This window comes from Brienomyrus brachyistius, chromosome 16, assembly GCF_023856365.1.
Source record: "Brienomyrus brachyistius isolate T26 chromosome 16, BBRACH_0.4, whole genome shotgun sequence".
Lineage (NCBI taxonomy): Eukaryota > Metazoa > Chordata > Actinopteri > Osteoglossiformes > Mormyridae > Brienomyrus > Brienomyrus brachyistius.
In genome coordinates this window covers 21696056-21713627 of record NC_064548.1, presented here as the reverse complement: position 1 = coordinate 21713627, position 17572 = coordinate 21696056, and the positions used below count along the sequence as shown (strand labels likewise).

The following is a 17572-nucleotide window of genomic DNA, read 5'->3' as shown; positions in this document are numbered from 1 at the left end:
ATTCATGTGAATGAAGTGGTGTGTGTGTATACACACACACACACACCACTTCATTCACATGGATTCAGCGTATTATACAGTGTATATATGTGTGTATACACACACACACACACTATACTTTGATGTTGGAATTCAGGAAATCTTTTTTTTTCTTGTTAAGCCTTGGAAGGTAAATACAGGAATGCATGGATGGAAAGCTGTGCTTTTTTCCTGTTGTGAAAAGAAACTGCATGTCGTCTGATCTGAATTATAGAAGTGGGGAAGGATCTGGATGACGGGATGCTGGAGAGGGATGCCAGGAAGTCAGAAGGCAGCGAAGTTTTCCAGCTGCAACTATCACGAGTCACAGTAACTCCAGTCCAAAAGGATGTTCTTCACAGGTGTGTAGGTGATGAGACGTGTCATTCCACCAGTCTGTGTAAGACATGAAAAGATGCAGAGAATGCATCATAGCCACAGAGATCGGTCTTGCTCTTTAAACACACACACACATTTCCAATTAACTGGAGGCTGCAGGAAGAGATACATGCTTCAGAGGTTAGCTAACAAAAGGTAAATCGAGCCCCACATGTTTTTTCTCTACAGTCCTGTGGAACTGCATGCAAAAATATCCTTCCAGCCACTAATTATTACCACCTGAATTTTTATTTATTGCATCTAGGGAACTGCATCTGGAAGCTGATTATTATGGAAAATATGCGTATATATAAAAATTTCAGGTGTTGTAACTACATAAGATGTGTAAACAGAGGGAAACAGAATGGCAAAGACTGAGAACAGAAAATGCAAAACGTAACTTAACTGTTTCGATGAGTCAGGGTTTCCTGTGACAAATATCCGTCAGGATCAGCCGAGCCAATGTAAACCAACCACATCAAGAAGTGTTGGGTGTTTATCCAGCAAACACTGTGGAAAATATAACTTATTAGTCAAAACTAAAATTGTATTCGCGTTCCTGTGCATCCATTTATTCTTAATTAATTTCTTATGCAGTACAGAGTTTCTTGAAGTGCAGGACACTTCCTAGACTGGAACCTTAGCCCTAACCATAACTCTTCACATACAGAGCTGAGGGCAGGAGTCATATCCCCAACCCCGGGAGTGAGACTGCACTGTTGTTTTCTATATGCCAGTAAGTAGGATGGGATAATCATGGAGGGTATTTTATGATGTGGACTGGCAAGGTAATGAATTGTAACTCTCACCACATGAGTTATTGGTGCAGAATGTGTTATATGGAAAAGTTCAGGTATTGACTTTGTGAAGGTGATATGCTCTGTATATTTGGATGCAATACCTGTGGCATAGTGTGCATACACTGTAGTACTCTGTAGATAATCAGGCTGGGCTGTAACTATGGCAACCCACCTCTGGTCTGCCCTGATTGGTCCCCAGCTAGGTAAACACTGATTCATAAAACAAGGGCCGATGCTGGCCAGTGTAGCTGCTAGCTGTTGCGCTCTCAGCTAATTTTAGTGTGTGACCCAGCCTGGTCTTTCCTCGAGGGGAAAATAGAGTGAGAGGTGACTCATCAGACAGATTCATTTGCTGTTGCTAAGGGCAGCTTATACAGTGTTGCATGCTGTCGTCCACTGGCTTTGGATACAAGCAGTTTCAGATGTGCCACAAATATTATTTCGTTAAGCTCACGCCATGCGGTTTTGCTTGACACAGAAGCGTTATTTCGGTGCTCTGTCACTATCCTGTTAAGCTTCCAATCTTTCATGGAGTTTTGGCTTTTTGACCACTGTTCCTGTTTCCTGATACTTCATTTTACCATTTGGAGAAAGCATTTTTAAAAGAATTTTTACATTGCATTTTCATGTAATTCTTATTCCTTCTTTTTGTCCTTAAAAATGCCATTATGAATAAACGGTATATTTCAATATCATGCACCATTGTGTAAACGCTGAGGCTTCGAAATCAATGACTTTTTAGTATCTTTGCGTTCAGACCTGCATGTTGCAGCAGTCAGTTTAAGAGAAGGATAGACCATCCAAACTAGGAGGCACCCCAGCCTCGTGGTCTGCACTGCCTGGCAGAGGCTCCAGGTTCTCCACACCCCCAATCAAGTCATGGCCACAATATAGATGGATTGGCGATTGTTTAACACTGAAAACAGGCAGAAAATTGGCAACGTGATTCAACTCAGCTTGGTCCTAATCTAAAGGACCCATAGTAGAAGAAGAAAAAGCCATAGAGACCAACTGGCTTCCCAGCTCCCCGGCATACTTACCCTTAGTCTGAAAGTCAGATGTAGGTATTGTTAGTAGTAAAGTAGAACGGCACTCTACTGCTAGAGCAGCTGACTTTGCAGATCATCTGCTGATATTTTCATGGAGAAGAGGACTGATAGATATATTATTAATACAGTCGCTGAAGGGTTACAGACTGGTGTAAAGACGTAGAGCAGTACATAGAGAGGTACCAATAGCAGCATGACTTTAAAATGGACTGGGAAAGCCAGGTCAGAAATAGATCATAAGTTTCAATGTAAATACTGCTACCAAGGGAGCTTTTGCTTACATTGGTGAGAAGAGGCATTTATACGTTTGGAGTTGTGTAACTTATTTGAGAAATGGGTTAGATTGGATTGACAGTGCATATACGATGGTGTAATTTACTGTTAATTATCAGCTGCTGCAAAAATTTTCTTGCATTTATTTGGCATGATCTTCTGATAATAAATGCCTTGAAACTTTTCATTAAATCATTGCTAATATATACATATATGTATATATATATATATATATATATATATATATATATATAATATGCAGCCAAAGAATCATAATGCTTTTGGAAAAGCATATAAAATTTCCATGATTTTTATTTTTCTGCTAGTAGTTAAATACTTCAGCCATAATTATTACTATCAAACGTCAGAAGCTTCCATTTTCAATTTCATAAAAACTGCTGAAAAAGGCAATTTTAAAATGCAAAAACTCTTGCAATATGTGCAAACGATTATTGCTTTTTGCTTTTCGATGGTGAGAATTTTTCACTCAAACCACCACATGCTCAAAAGTTTCCATGTGAGTCATGGCTGTCTGAGCTCCAGAGGGTCTCATCAGACGGGGGGGAGGGGGGGCTGGGGGAGAGGGCACTGGACTCACTCTTTTTGTAAATTCCTTTTAGACGCCCATTTTAGATGCGGGATTTATGTCCCACACGCAACAAAGTCCTTAGAAGTCTGAAGCAGATGACGGCAGATGTTTGAGCCTCTGGTCCAGATGCAGAATATGAGGTGTATGTTGAGCAAAAAGAGGGCACTGGAACTCTGTGGAAGATCACCTGACGTAAACCTCCTTACGCAGAAACCTTATTGTGTGTCCATGTGAGCAGTACCTGGATGAGCACCTCCTGTTGTGTGAACAGAAGCTAAGGAGTTCTACACTGGGGTGGGCGTGGGAAATCCGTCCCACCTTCACACGCCCTCTCTCTAGCCTGCTTTTTCTCTTGGCTTGGGAGTCTAACATCCAAAGCCAAGATATTTCTCAGACTACTGTTTAAAGGGCCTCCAGGATTTGGAGGCAGAGTTAGCCGCCTAAGCCAAGATCAAACAAAAAGAGCCCCAGTGCCCTTTAAATTAAATTCCCTTGATAATTTCTCAATAGAAAAAGTATATGATTTTAAAAGTCAGTCACTGAAAATGATGAGATATTTCAGCGGCCTGTTTTTAATTGTTAGTGGGAGTATTGTTGAGAGCAGATGGCTTCAGTCTGGTGGTACTTATGAGTCATACGGTTTTTATAGCTTCAGTTAATGGATGTGCTTGATAAACGGAAAACAAAACTCTAAGCCAAATCTCCCTTGTCACATGTCCACATTTCCACAGGCATGTGCTGGAAACTGGGCCTCTGGTTCTCCTCAAGGCCTTGCAATATAACCAAAAAAAGGGGTAAGAAGGCTTGAAAGGAGTGTCCCAATTCCCCCTTAGCAGCAGCTTAAATCTTTCTAGTGCTGCACCCTGCAGGTAACCTGCTCTCCTTATTTTTCACGCGGTTAAGCAGACAGCTAGCGGTGAGACACAGCCGTAGCTAAGGTCCCTTACATGCCTTATTCTGAATGCTGAGCTCCGTTTTTACACTATAAATTTCTTCAGACTAATGTAACATAACCATGTTATTCGTTATGAGTGAAACAGCGCAGGCCTGCTGTTTTCTTACTGTGTTGAAAGTAGTGGCTGTAAACACAGAGAATCTCATTATTAAAATGCCAGGCTCCCTGCAGAGCATCACACGAGCAGACATTTTGACATACAGGCGTTTTAATGTACTCTGAAGAACAGCTGGTTTACATTCGCTTTTGCTGCATTCGTGTTGTTGCTCTCTTGTGCTTCTGGGCAATATGAGAGGCCAGTGAATAGCGGAAGATTGGGATTTTCCCTGGGTCCTCAGCTCATTGTACGAATGCAATTTCCCTCTTACCAATTGCTGAGTTCCAGCAAAGTGAACTCAGTTTCCCTGAGCAGTTTATATAGATGGAATTACTGCAGTGTATGAACAGAACCTAAAAGTAATTCAGCTCCAATACATTTTTCTAGCTTTTTCTGTTTGTTTGACTAGTTTGTGAGTAAATAGTGGATTTGAGCCCAGACAAAATTAAATGACTTAACTGTAAATGCAGTCTTTTCACTACAGCTTCTGCAAAAATGTACTATCTTCGTATTATTTTCTCTTTCCAATGGTTTTATATCCCACAAAAGGCCATTCAGTAGCTGCCACTGTAGCCTTAACACCGGGATTGAAGATTTGATCCTCAGATTGGCCCTGTGCACATGTGCATGTGAGTGTGTCTGGCCTGTGATGGGTTGGCGTCCCATCCAGGGTGTCTTCTGCCTGGGGCCTCCCTCTGTCTCCCTTTGCATCCTGGGAGAAGCTCCAGGCTGATTACATTATGTTACTCATTCATGGATTATGTCTGGATGATAACAAAATGTCCATCAAATTACATTTAAGTTTTCTGCTTATCGCTCTATAATTGAACATTAATCCCGCAGCTCTGCGAGTTCAAAAACACCACAACCGCACAGTCAAGTCATGGGTTATAAGCTTCCATTTACATGGAGGAACCTAACTCTACTCTTTCCACCATGTTCTATAAGATACCCAAATGGGAAAGGGAAAAGTAGGAAATGCAAATAAAATCTGATGTGGCCCTCATCAGTTAGGGGCGCCGCACTGCCCACTGGTAAAGGTAACTGCTATCTGATGGACAGTGGAATCTTCAGGAGTATTGACCCATATCTTTAAGAACTAAGATCAGAATTCTTCAGAATTCAGAAGACAGAGGGAGGCCCCAGTACTTCCCGTAAACTTGAACATAGAGTAAAAATAACTAGGCTGAATCCATTTTATCTTGGCTATATTACTACAAGTGCCAGTACACTTGGAAAGGCTGAGGAGGAAATGGATCAAGAAGAAGCTGGATGGACTCAAAAGTCACAGCAATTATCATGGCCTTGGGAAGCCTGATGAAGCATAAAGAAGACAAGACATTCCAGAGGAACCCTGTCAATATGGTTGACAGAAGGCAACATAGACATCATGTCATCTGATGGCAGGGGCGGAGCTAAAGAGTGGCCGGGGTAGCCAATGCCATCCGAACATGAAGCATGGCTACCCCATTGGCCACTTCAATATTATAATTATTACATTACAATAATTGTTGTTGTTGTGTGTGTGTGTGTGGATTATGTTTATATTACATTGTGGGGACCAAATGTCCCCTACAATGTAATAAAAACCTGATATTTTGGTATTGTGGGGACCGTTTTTCAGGTCACCACAAAGTGAATGCAATCAAAAAACTAAAAATGTCAAAAGTTTTGTTTGGTTACTTTTGGTTAAGGTTAGGGCTGGGTAGGGGTTAAGGTTGGCATGTTGGGATTAGAGTTTTCCCGGTAGAAATGAATGGGGAGTCCCCACAAAAATACAATTAGAAACCTGTGTGTGTGTGAAACGATACACTGCCCAGAGATCTAAGACAATATACATTAATGTACACATACTTTTTCTTTCTTTACTGGTTTGAGGACCAATAAAGCACATTTGTGTATTCTATTGTGCATATTGTTATATTTATAATTTTGACCACATTATCGGTTTCTTTGGATGCCGAGTTTGTGTTGTATCCCACGGCAACTCCGATAAAATCTCCGGATCTGGATTTGTCACCCCATTGTAAAAGGTCTGGCTTTGCCCCTGCCTGACTGCACCTGACAATGATAATAGACAGAATGAGGAAGCTTAGTGCAGTCCACTGGGTGATGCTGTGTGCCAGAAGTCTTCATCAAATGGGGCAGAACTCTAAGTGCCTGTGAGCATAGGGGTCAAGAGTGGATTAATGCATAGACCATCCCCTCTCACCAGCTCCGCACATTTTAAGACCAACAGTCTGTGCATTGATTATAAGATTTTTGACTTTACATCATAACAATTCCCTCTCCAATTTCACTTTTAGCTCAAAAAATAGCCCCGTCAGTCTATAGCCTCCAGCGACATTAGTGTGCCCCTCACTGGGTTAGTGACCGATCATTACAGAAATGCATAAGATGTTTCAAACCCACTGCTTTGCTGAAACGTGGAAGGCAACACAACATAGTCATCTGGGAAAACACCACTTTCACGTGAATTGTTGTCTATGTCCATCAGTCCATAAATGCAACGTGCTATAAGCCACGGATCCCATGAACTGAACAGGAAACATAGGCTGGAAATTATGTCAGTGGAATTTTGTCCATAAATCGCCATTGGCCAGATGTTAGTCATATTGTGTAAAGGCTGCATCCTGAGGAATTCAACAGCCCAAAGTGCAGAATAATCCAGAAAAGCATCATCCCGTATAGTATTAATGTTCTTGCGTTCTTGCCTAGATGTAGACACGTCTTTATGCCTGTTTGCAGTATGGAATTTGACTGTCTATAGTGAACAGTACTTTTCTCAAGGATCCTTCCTCCAGCACAAGCAAGGACATAAAACCCTAATGCAAGCTGACTACGTCTTCTGCTAGGATATTATTTAAACCATCTGCAAAAGATGTCTGGAAGACGTTAAATGAGTCACAAGTCTGTTGTTTGTGAAGCTTTTTATGGCTGGATCTCCATGGCCTGATGTGCATCCAGATGGATCAGCATCCTATACATCTTCTTAGGTTCTTAATGGGATTATCTTGGTCTGTTCAACTAAAAGCATTTAAGATGAAAATGAAATTAAGTAGTCAATTAAGACATATAGGAATGCAAATACTCTACATTAAATACTAGCAACAGATTGCATGAATATTCGTGATAGGAATTTATTACAGATGTGCTAATAAATCTCAGTACCTACTGCCAAAAAGATGACAGTATGAGCAAATAATGTATTTGTATCTCCTGGTTTTTGTGTGCCTGACTTTGTGCTTGTTGATGGTCTGCAATCCCCTACTGAGGTGGTACTGGGTGATCAGTTAAGAGTGATGGATGGATGACGATAATTATGGATTCTAGAATTAGCTGAAAGCTTCACAACACGTTTCACAAGGTCAAAGGACAGTCCCTGGAGTTGGGCGAATGACAAAATAAGAAGGTTTGAAATCTATTCTGACAGGCCCATCTGCTCATGTAATAATAAGGAATACAAGAAAACATGAACCTGATGTGACATGAAATGAAGTGAAGAAATGATTATGCTTCATTGTTACCCAAGGGGGAATTCCCTTTTCGCCTGCTCTATTTCGCTCTATGTAACTGAGAGCGAGCTTGGCAGTGAAGGGCAGCCACCTGCAGCAGCGCCCAGGGAGCTGAGGGCTAAGCGCCGAGCTCAAGGGCCCACAGATGTGCCAAGACTGGCTTTGAACCAGCCACCTTCCGATCACAGGCCCAGAGGGATAGAACCACAGTCCAGCACTGTAAAATGGAAAACAGTGTGACACGGAATATCATCAAATTCTACTCTTGCAGAGCAGAAAGAGACTAACAACGTAGCGCCAAACCTTTTCACCAGCTAGCGATGCCTGATGCCCAACTGCAGATGACTTTCATTTGGAGGGATTGTACAAAACTTTGCTGACTAAACCATGGGAGACAGTTACGCTGAGAGAGGCTCAAAAATCACTCAGATGTTATATCGTCTGTTGTTACATCCAAATTAAAGGTCACAATGAAGAAAGTGTTTCTCCCTGAATCCCCTCTCTCTTTTTTAAACTAATGTCCTGTCAGTGTTGAAAGAAATCTGGATTGCAGACTAGACAGCAAACATATGAAGTTCTCCCACAACGGGGAAGATCAAAGGGTGACAAAGGAAAACTGCCAGGATTGTAAACAACAGATCCAATGGACCTCATACAAATTGCATGTAGCTACTTAATTGTACTAATTGCTACATTATACCACCAAGAACCAAATAAATGACGGCACAGTCTGCTCTGAAAATGTTCCATAAACATATCTTTTCCCTAAAAAATGTTTCATTACATAGATCCAGTGTAGTTATGGATAATAACCCTCCATAACGAAGCAAGCTGGCAAAGACAATTGCAGTAATTGGAATAATATTTACATAAAGCAACATTTCAGTGATTGCTATAACATGGAAAGAGACTCCATGCCTCATTTCAAACAATATGTTATGTTATGATTTCCTTTTAATTGATTTTAGTATCCGAACTCGTAAATAGCACACATTTTCCGTATATTTTACAATTAAATGAAAGATTTTCTTGTTGACTAGATTGAGTATCAGATATTGGGTGGTCTTGTCCATGGGATCTTTTCCATATGACATCATGTGTCGTTCTATGCCGTTGTCACACAGTTACATCCTCAGAGAAAGATACCATGGCACTAAATATGAAACAGACGTAACGGTTACTGCACTGAAAGTGAAACGATGCAAGATTCACGCCCTAAAATCTCAGTTTTCAGCAGGATACAAAATGCAGCTTCTCTGGGGGATTTTCCAGGGAGTTGTACCAAGTTGCGAGTTAACCCCATGCTTCCCTTTTCCCCGACTCCTAAATAACTCCCCCTCCAAAAGCAGATCTGTCTTTTTCTGCCGAAACTACAGCCTCCAGATATGGAAGCGCTGATCTTCATGTCGGTCTGATAGGTGTGAGGCGGCTGACATTCTGGTGCAGACAATATACTCTCTAAGAAAGTAGGAAAAGCATGAGCTTCAGCAAGTGCCTGTGCCCACAGTACAGTAGGCTGGCTGCTCTGTACATGCACAGATTTTACCACTTAGCAAACATGAAGGCCGTACAGCTACAGCACCATGTGATCCTGTAGGACCTCGCGAAGAAAAGTCAGTTGCGTCCCTTTACAGATTAAAAATCATTCCAGCCTGATGATTCCTGTTAAACGTTTAATACTGCAAGAGCATGAAGTTGTCTTTGATTTAGTCACATGCTTCTCATGTCATAAAACTGTATGCTTATTGTGTTTTTAATTACTGTAAATCAGAGGACGCCCCAAGGAATAACACTAGGTTGATAGGTGTCAATATATTTAATATATTATAACCAGAGTTTGGTAATTCCGGGCCAGAGAGTAAAAATCCAGACCAAGATTTTGTTTCAACCAACTAGCTCAGCATAAAGAGTCACAATCACAGAGTACTCAACTGGTTGGCTGAAACAAAATCCCGGTCTGGATTTTTACTATCTGGACCTGAATTACCCAACTCTGATAACATAATAATACCTACATTACATTTACTTTAGCATTTATTTCCACATTTTGTCCATGATAGATAAATGAAACCTGTGTATATTAATAAACAGAAATGAATTAGAACCAATTTCTGTTGGCATGATGCATAAAACCACTAAAATGAAACTTAAGTGCCATTGTAAATGTCCAAGCTCGTAGGTCTGTACATATACCTATGTAACCCAAGGGTACTTTTGGGGTTTGTTGAGTACTATTGGGGTTTTTGATCATTTTCCACCGTGCTACATGTCCCCAACCAGCCTTGAGCCACACTTTGGCTTACAGTCAAGAGTGTCATGGTCGAGAAGACCCCACTAAGTACAGAAGACTGCCTCAATTTGAACACAAATTGTTACAAATTGTGCTTGTTTGCCCACAGGACTTGGGTGCTGGTAGATCGTGCCTGTGCCAGGCCATCCAGCTGCCTTCTTTCTGCCTTGGCTCTTACTCGCTTACTTTTCTCCATCTCTGTTACACCCACTTGGCACCTTGGCTTCACATCGCCACATCCCTGCCACTGAGTCCTTTTATTCATGCATTGAAAAAGGAAATTGCATCTAATATCTGATGTTACTCTGCTTGGCAGGGGCGGTTTGTAAAAGCTGGCATATTTTTAAGAAACTGTAGCCAGGCTGACTGTGCAGCAGGACAAACTCAAAGAGAAAGCCTGTTAGCACAAATGGGGGTGGGAGAGGGGATTTTTACATGTTTGTTTCCACTGTGCATCATGAATGCAGAGGTGTATCCTGGAAAAGGTGTCTGTACAGAGTCAGAACATTTTAGAATTCCGCAGTCAATTTACAATGTCATTATATAATCCCTCAAGCTAAACGCTGCATTACAGTAAATAACCACTAAATGTGACTGTAGCCTATACCATGTAGGTATGTGTGACTTCACATTTAAACCAGAAGACATTGTGGAATTAGCTCAAACACCCCAAAAGAAAAAAAAACAGCTGAAACTAGTGCATAGATGTTCAATTGTGGAAAGCATGTTTTAATTTCAATATTTTTAAACAATGTGCTCAGAGATCTGTTTTCTCTTCAAAGACAATCTATGTTTGATACAGACAGAGAACTATAATTATAACCAGCCCCTGCTTGGTCTAAAAATACATTATTCTACCTCGAAGAAGAAACGTTTTATTGTTTCACAATATGAAATAAATAAATAATCCAAATCAAGCTTATTTGTTTCTTTGTCTTGCAGCTGGAAAAATGTTTCGGAAAACAATGTTCCTGTCATTGTCATAGATTACCATTTTCATACAAAATAAAACTCCACCACTTCTAAACTTTTACAGTGGGCAAAATGCACATGTGGAAATATTTAATTAGGCAGAAGTATTATTGCAGTAACAATACTGGGCCTAACACGGAGCCATGTGGCACCCTGCTGGGTACTAACTGGAGGCTGTGCAATTGAAGCCACTGATGGCTGATAATATCACCTGTCCTTAAATAAACTGTCCAAACAATCCAGAGACTTGTGGAATTAGGAAACCACAAAAGGTAGTGTTTATACAGTATTTAGTCAAAGGCCATTTGCACACCGAAGCTTAAACACCCTACCAAGCTAGACATACATATTTAATTTAAAAATAATGAAAACTTAAAACCATGTATTTTTATTAAACATATAAATAGTGGAGACATGAGCAAGCTACTGATTCTCTGTCAACGGCTATGCTTGTTTTCCCCATACAGTTTTTGACAGTTTTCATTAAGATTTGTTAAGAAATCAGGAGGGAAGTCAAATTGGCAGGCAAGCTGACATGCCACAGCAATGTGGTATGTGATGACTGATCGACACTCTGTGGTCACGATTGTTGAATAACGCAACTACATTGGCTCGGATGGCATGAGCAGACTCACACCTGAGGAAGCGCACACATTAAGAGGCCGTCACTCGTCCATGGTGTGTCTGATGTCAGCTCATCTGCACACCACTCATCTGATCTCATGGTCTTAAAAGAACTCAAGGTGAGATTAGATTTAATTCCCAATAGACATCATTCAGATGAAACTGAGTTAGAAAAAGTCTAATTTCAAGTCAGGGCTTTCGACAACTTTTTGTTGTGGTGTAATGATCATACCAGCAACACTATAAAAGAAATATATTAAGCCACATGTAAAAAAAATATGCATACAGTATGATGAAAAGGAGATGTTGCTTCATATGGAATTTGGTAATAAATTAATTAATGATCATATCCTTGACTGGAATAAAAATGGAAGGTAGCTGAAATGGATTACTGAATTACTACGACTTAAAGGCTATATGCTCTCGTAATAGTAATTTTTCATGGTTTAGAGAAGTTCCAATCCAGGCATAATGTCCAAAAACTGCTAGTGTGGCAAATAATGTTCATAGCACTACATCCATGATTACTACCAGAAAGAAGCTCATTAAGACGGCCACGAAGAACGTGCCACCACAAACGTCTTGGATTCCTACTTAGAAGTTTTCATGACCAGTTTTGTCAAATTTGTGGGTTTATTTTTTGTTTTATGCCTATGAATAAAAGATCTGAAAGATTCTTCAGCATTCAGCTTGTTTTTAAATTTTGGAATTTGAGTGTCTATAGTCCTCAAATTGAATATAATGCTTAATTGATTCAGAAATGATGGGAAAGTCAGAGAAAAAGACCTATTTAGAAAGCCAGTTTGATTTGAATGGTCCCACTACCACTTCCAATAAATGTGTGCTGGTTTTGTGGGGAAATGTTATCCGACAATTTATTTCCCATTCCCAATGCACTTACTTCTAACAGCATACAATGACAGCCTGTGTTCTATTCACTGTTTATAAGACTACATGTGCTCCCCCCCCCCCCCATTAAGGTTTCATTTTACATACTAAAACATTCAGTAAAAGCATTTTCAAGTTCTGATCCTCACATTGCCTTCATTTGTGCAAACAGCTCATCAAAACCACATGTCATTGAATAACAACACATTATTCTTAAGAGACAAAGAGAAAAGAGCGTAAACTGGGTAAATTACAATAGTTTAAGATATTAAAAAGAGTTAGAGCATCACAGCAACTCTTTCCAGGTTTCTTTGTTTTCTGTTTTCCAAGAGTTAAGAGGAACAGGAAGGCTTAGATCTGTATGAAAGCACAGATAAAGATTGTACACTCAAACTGATGTTTTTCTCTGACTACAGAGCAAGCTGTAATCTTTAGTGTTCAGTTTTGCTCTTTTGTAAAATTGGGACATTATTCAAAAGATCTATATCAGTTCATGCCACTGAAGTGTCTCACACTGCTATGATTCTTAGCCTTATGTATTGCATTATCATGTATGAATTTCAATGGGAGAAAAGATCACCAAAATAATGAATTGTTCTCAGGTAAGACATGACAATTAATAAATTCATACCATAGGCATACTAGACTACTATACTATTCAATAGGAACTACAGATGGTAATAATAATAAATAATAATACATTTTATTTATAATGCCCTTTACATCCCAGGATCTCAAAGGGCTAAATGGTGTATGCTGTTTAAATGACAAAATTTTCCCAAGTTCTCATGTGTGGCTAGTCTTTTAAGAATGGACCATTTTTTCCCAGGGAATGAAACATACTTGGGAGACCATATTTTCCAGTGACTCACTAGTGTTCTGGTAAAGTTTGAGCATCTTGGGATTTTGAAGACCTACCGACAGAATCTTTTGAAACCCGCTTTAACCACATTGGTCATTTTGCAATGAAGCAAAAGCATGTTTCTGGCTATCATGTTTAAATGCGTTGGAGCAACACATCCTCTCTTCTCAATGCACCACTTGATGTTTTACATTGTCACAGCAGCGGAAACATTCAGCAGAATGTACTGGTGAATTAATGATTTATGTAATATGTGGTCTCCCTGCAATTGGTCAGTTATTGATTAAAAAGTAATATTTGCCTGACAATGGAATGCAATATTCAGTATTTGGTTTGAAGATGACAGTGCACCTTTCATTTCACTCTTTTGCTATTGCCTGGTCTCTTTCATGCTGATCCATAAATAACACTGAACATAAATATTTAAGGAAAAAAAAATCTGTCCTGTCACAAGTGTGGCATTTTTCCTTGAATTCTGCTCTGTTCCTCCGTTCAAGATCTTTGGTCTTTTGTGTTGCAGTATGTGTAGTACATCGGTTTTAGTCTTGTGTGTGTTCAGTATGTGTAGTACATCGGTCTGTTCCACAATGGAACTTCTATCCCATGGGATTTAGGGAGAAACACCTGGTTACATTTTGTGCTGTGACTCAGCCCACAGTTGTTTATATAATGTCTCCATTTAGGCCTGTACTGTTTGGCAGTGGTAGGATTTGTGTCTTGGGTGAATCACGCCTATTAGAGCCAACGTTCTGCTCAATCTGGAGACCAGTAACTGGTCTCCACTTTCTGCAGTACTTTACCCAAAGCAAACACACAATTGACTCCAAACATCCCTGGAACATTTCACATGGCAAATCTGACTTTACATCATGTTTCATCTAAAGCCAATAACTGGAGGACAAATTTTAGGAAGCACTTTAGCTCTTCATAATATCATAATATCATATTACTGCTTTCACTCCCCCAGAAAAACTTACTTAATGCATGACTCTAATTTTGTAATTAAGGCTACATTTTCTTGGTTGTAACATGCATTATTCCCAACCCAATGATTGCATCTTCAACTTGACCTTGAAGAAAATCCACAGTAGAGCAGGAAATGTGGAGACGTTTGAAATTTTGTGGTGTCCAGCGCTGGACTGGCCGCTATCCCAGTGGGCCAGTGGCTTTGTGTGCTGGACCCCCCCACCTACACGCTTAGCAATATTCATCATGGGGGACCCCAAAGTCAGGACCGACTTTTATTTCCAGTCCAGTCCTGGTGGTGTCAGTTATCCTAAGTGCTGTGACATCATTAACATTCGTGAGAAGTTACTGTACTTCTGAAGATTATGGTTTTGGCGAGAGTATTTACAAATTGCTCTCATTGTGTATTTTGTGTCAGTGCACCAGAGACACAATTATCATCAGCACAGGGGATTACCTTAAGCACCATGTCAGCCAATCAGTGATCGTCATCACAATCATAATAATCATCGATACTTTATTGATCCCCTTAAGGAAATTGTCTTTACGCCTCCCTCAATTTGCTCTTATCTGTAGAATAAAGCTATCCGTGAAGGGCAGTCACCTGTAGCAGCGCCCAGGGAGCTGGGGGTTAAGGGCCTTGCTCCAGGACCTGCAGATGTGCTGAGGCGGGGGTTCAACCCCATCTCATCAGCTGTCTGTACTCCAATAATCAGTAGCAAAAGAACCACATTCTCAGTCTTCTCAAATTTAGCTGTCATTTTAAAAAACCAGTTGTGGACGTCCAACATTCAAAAAGCAATTCAAGATTAATTATACATAGGATGTGTATTTAACCAACTGATGATTCATTTAGAAAATGTCAGAGTTGAGTAGGTTGAGATTTAAGCCTGAGAGGACGTCTCTAATGTAATAAGCGTCCCCCCATCTCGGATTTCTTTTATCCAGTATATTTCTCTTTGAACATCTGGTGCCAACTGTAAAAAAAACAAATAATGGAAAGCATGTATGTATTCAAACAATCATGGAATAACTTGTAACTCTGTTTCATTCACTTTAGCATTTATGGTTGTGGTCAGTCTGCATCCCTGTAGGAAATGTGATAGGCAGGTTATCTGTTACTTATTACTTTTAACAAGATGAGTGTGATTTAATGGATTAGATTAAGTTAAAAGTGACCAGTTTAGATACAGGTTTGTAAACTTTATTATACAGCCCTGAGTATTTATTTTGCTTTGTGCTTGAATATAAATTTTTTTCTTGTTTTGACAAAAACATTATAAGAATCCCGTAAAGATTGTTGCTGTGTGACACTGTATGAAATGTATTTTTATGCACCATAAGCTCGATTCATCCGAAAAAGTCTTCCAGTTATGAAGAGTGAAAACCATTATTCACATATGGAAGAAATCAAAGGGCTGAATATGAGCCTGAATCAATGCTTGATATAAAATTACTCCTTTGTTAACTTGCAGCTCACAGGGTGAGACGACCCTGGATTTCTTAGCTTTTCCTTTGTGGGGAATCTTGCCGTTTATTAGCCCTTAGAGTGGTCATCCTTTGCTAAATTTTTCATGCCTGGCTTTATCTAGGGCCCCTGGTCGTGCTTAGCACTACAAAGAATATGGATTCCCACCAACTTCTGCGACTAGTGAAAAAAAACTGAAATAAACCTCGATAATCCTCAGGGAGATATATTGATAAACAATTGCTAAAGCTAAGCCAAACATTAACAATTTATACAGAAGAGGGATTAGCACAGAACCGAAATGACAGTTTGGGCTTTTTACTTTTAGCTTAATACGTAAACCCATCCCAGTACGTATTCTGGGGGGGGGTCTGTGATATGGTGGAGGAGACCACACACAATCGTGTCAGTTTTGGAGGACAGGCATGTGGAAACCCTACCTGAAACATAACAACAACCAACAAAACTCCTCCAGCCCTCAGAACCTACATGATCCAGACCAGATAGAAGAGCATTTCCTAATCCGGTCATCAGAACCTGCAGATGGTCCACATTTTTGCTAATCGGGAGGAGGAGGAGCAAAAATGTGGACCGTCTGGCAGGGAACTGGAAGGGGGCAAAAACATGGACTATCAGTGTATCCCCAAGGAGCCGACTGGGAAACACTGAGACAGAGAGTCTAAATGATTTCATGGTTAGAAAAGTCACTGCTGACAAAACCAAAATGTCAATGATTTAACTTCAGTGGTGTACAATGAAAATCAGAATGAACTGGAGACTAACAAATCATTATTAACGGTTCCATTTTGAGTTCCTAAAAATGATGCTACTAAGTGCTGCTAACTGACACCATATACAGTACTTCTACCTGACAGATAAAAATCATGCAATATAAAACATTGCACACTAGCAAACAAGCAAGCCATTCTTACATAGAGGATATTATACCACAGGGAATCAAATATGGATTCTGAGTAGTGTAGTCTTTTGTTTTAGTGGTAAGCTTAAGAGTAAAACTCTTGTTTGTGTCCATTTAACAGGAAATAAATTTAAAAGTCTACTGTCAACTGAGTGATAGAGTGCTGCTTTAAAATAAACACTGGAAAATGGCACGTTAATAGAAAGCATTTTTATTTCCTCACCTCAGTCTGAAACAAAGTAATAAAACAAACAAAAAAATCAACAGTTTTGACAAGTACATTCCGTCTTGTATGAACAGGACTGTGTGTTTTGAAGTGCACTTAAAATATGAAGTTTGCCCACTGTGTTTGAACAAAATGGCTGTCGTCTTTTTTTTTTTAACACATGGAGATATGTAAACTAGCTTAAAATGTATATCAGTGTGGATAATTATGTTAAAGCATTGGGTGACCCAGAAAGAGTGTTCGGTGAAATAAACCTGAACCAAACAGGATGTCATCTGTAAGTCTGTAGTTACTTTTGGTTATTTTCGTACGACTAATTGTGGGAAAAACTGTATAAAATTATTTCCAAACTATTTTATAAAATTCAATACACTTCACAATACACACCAGGTAAATTTAATACATCCACTGCAAAATTAAAAAAAAAAAAAAGATAGCACCAGTTTGATAACTATGCATCAGGTTGTTGATTTTCTTTGCTTAGTGTGACGATACGATGACAGATCTCAGAGCGTCTCAGTGCCACCAACATCGCTTTGCTGCACCTTTTTTACTGGACTTTTTGCAGAGGTAAAACCTGATTGTTCATGTCTCTCTTCCCTATGTTCTTACAGCTTCTCCCAGTCCTTGATTGAAAGGCGCTGTGTAGAAGACAGACCGTATATATTATCAATCAATTCACC

At 39.8% G+C, this 17572-nt stretch overlaps 1 protein-coding gene and 1 long non-coding RNA gene across 2 annotated transcripts in view; both read right to left on the bottom strand.

The window, feature by feature from the left end:
* Positions 1-53: 53 nt before the first annotated feature.
* LOC125709905 (uncharacterized) lies at positions 54-2316 on the bottom strand. The gene is made up of 3 exons (XR_007382864.1): positions 2237-2316; positions 803-906; positions 54-414 (listed from the first exon to the last, which is right to left on the bottom strand). It is a non-coding gene; the product is annotated as an uncharacterized LOC125709905 (long non-coding RNA).
* Positions 2317-16858: 14542 nt separating this feature from the next.
* col6a3 (collagen, type VI, alpha 3) overlaps positions 16859-17572 on the bottom strand; it is a 70879-nt gene continuing 70165 nt past the window's right edge. The window contains exon 47 of the mRNA XM_048979949.1: positions 16859-17530. Within this exon, the coding sequence (XP_048835906.1) occupies positions 17490-17530 (41 nt within the window). The 3' untranslated portion in view covers positions 16859-17489. The remainder of the gene's footprint in view (positions 17531-17572) is intronic.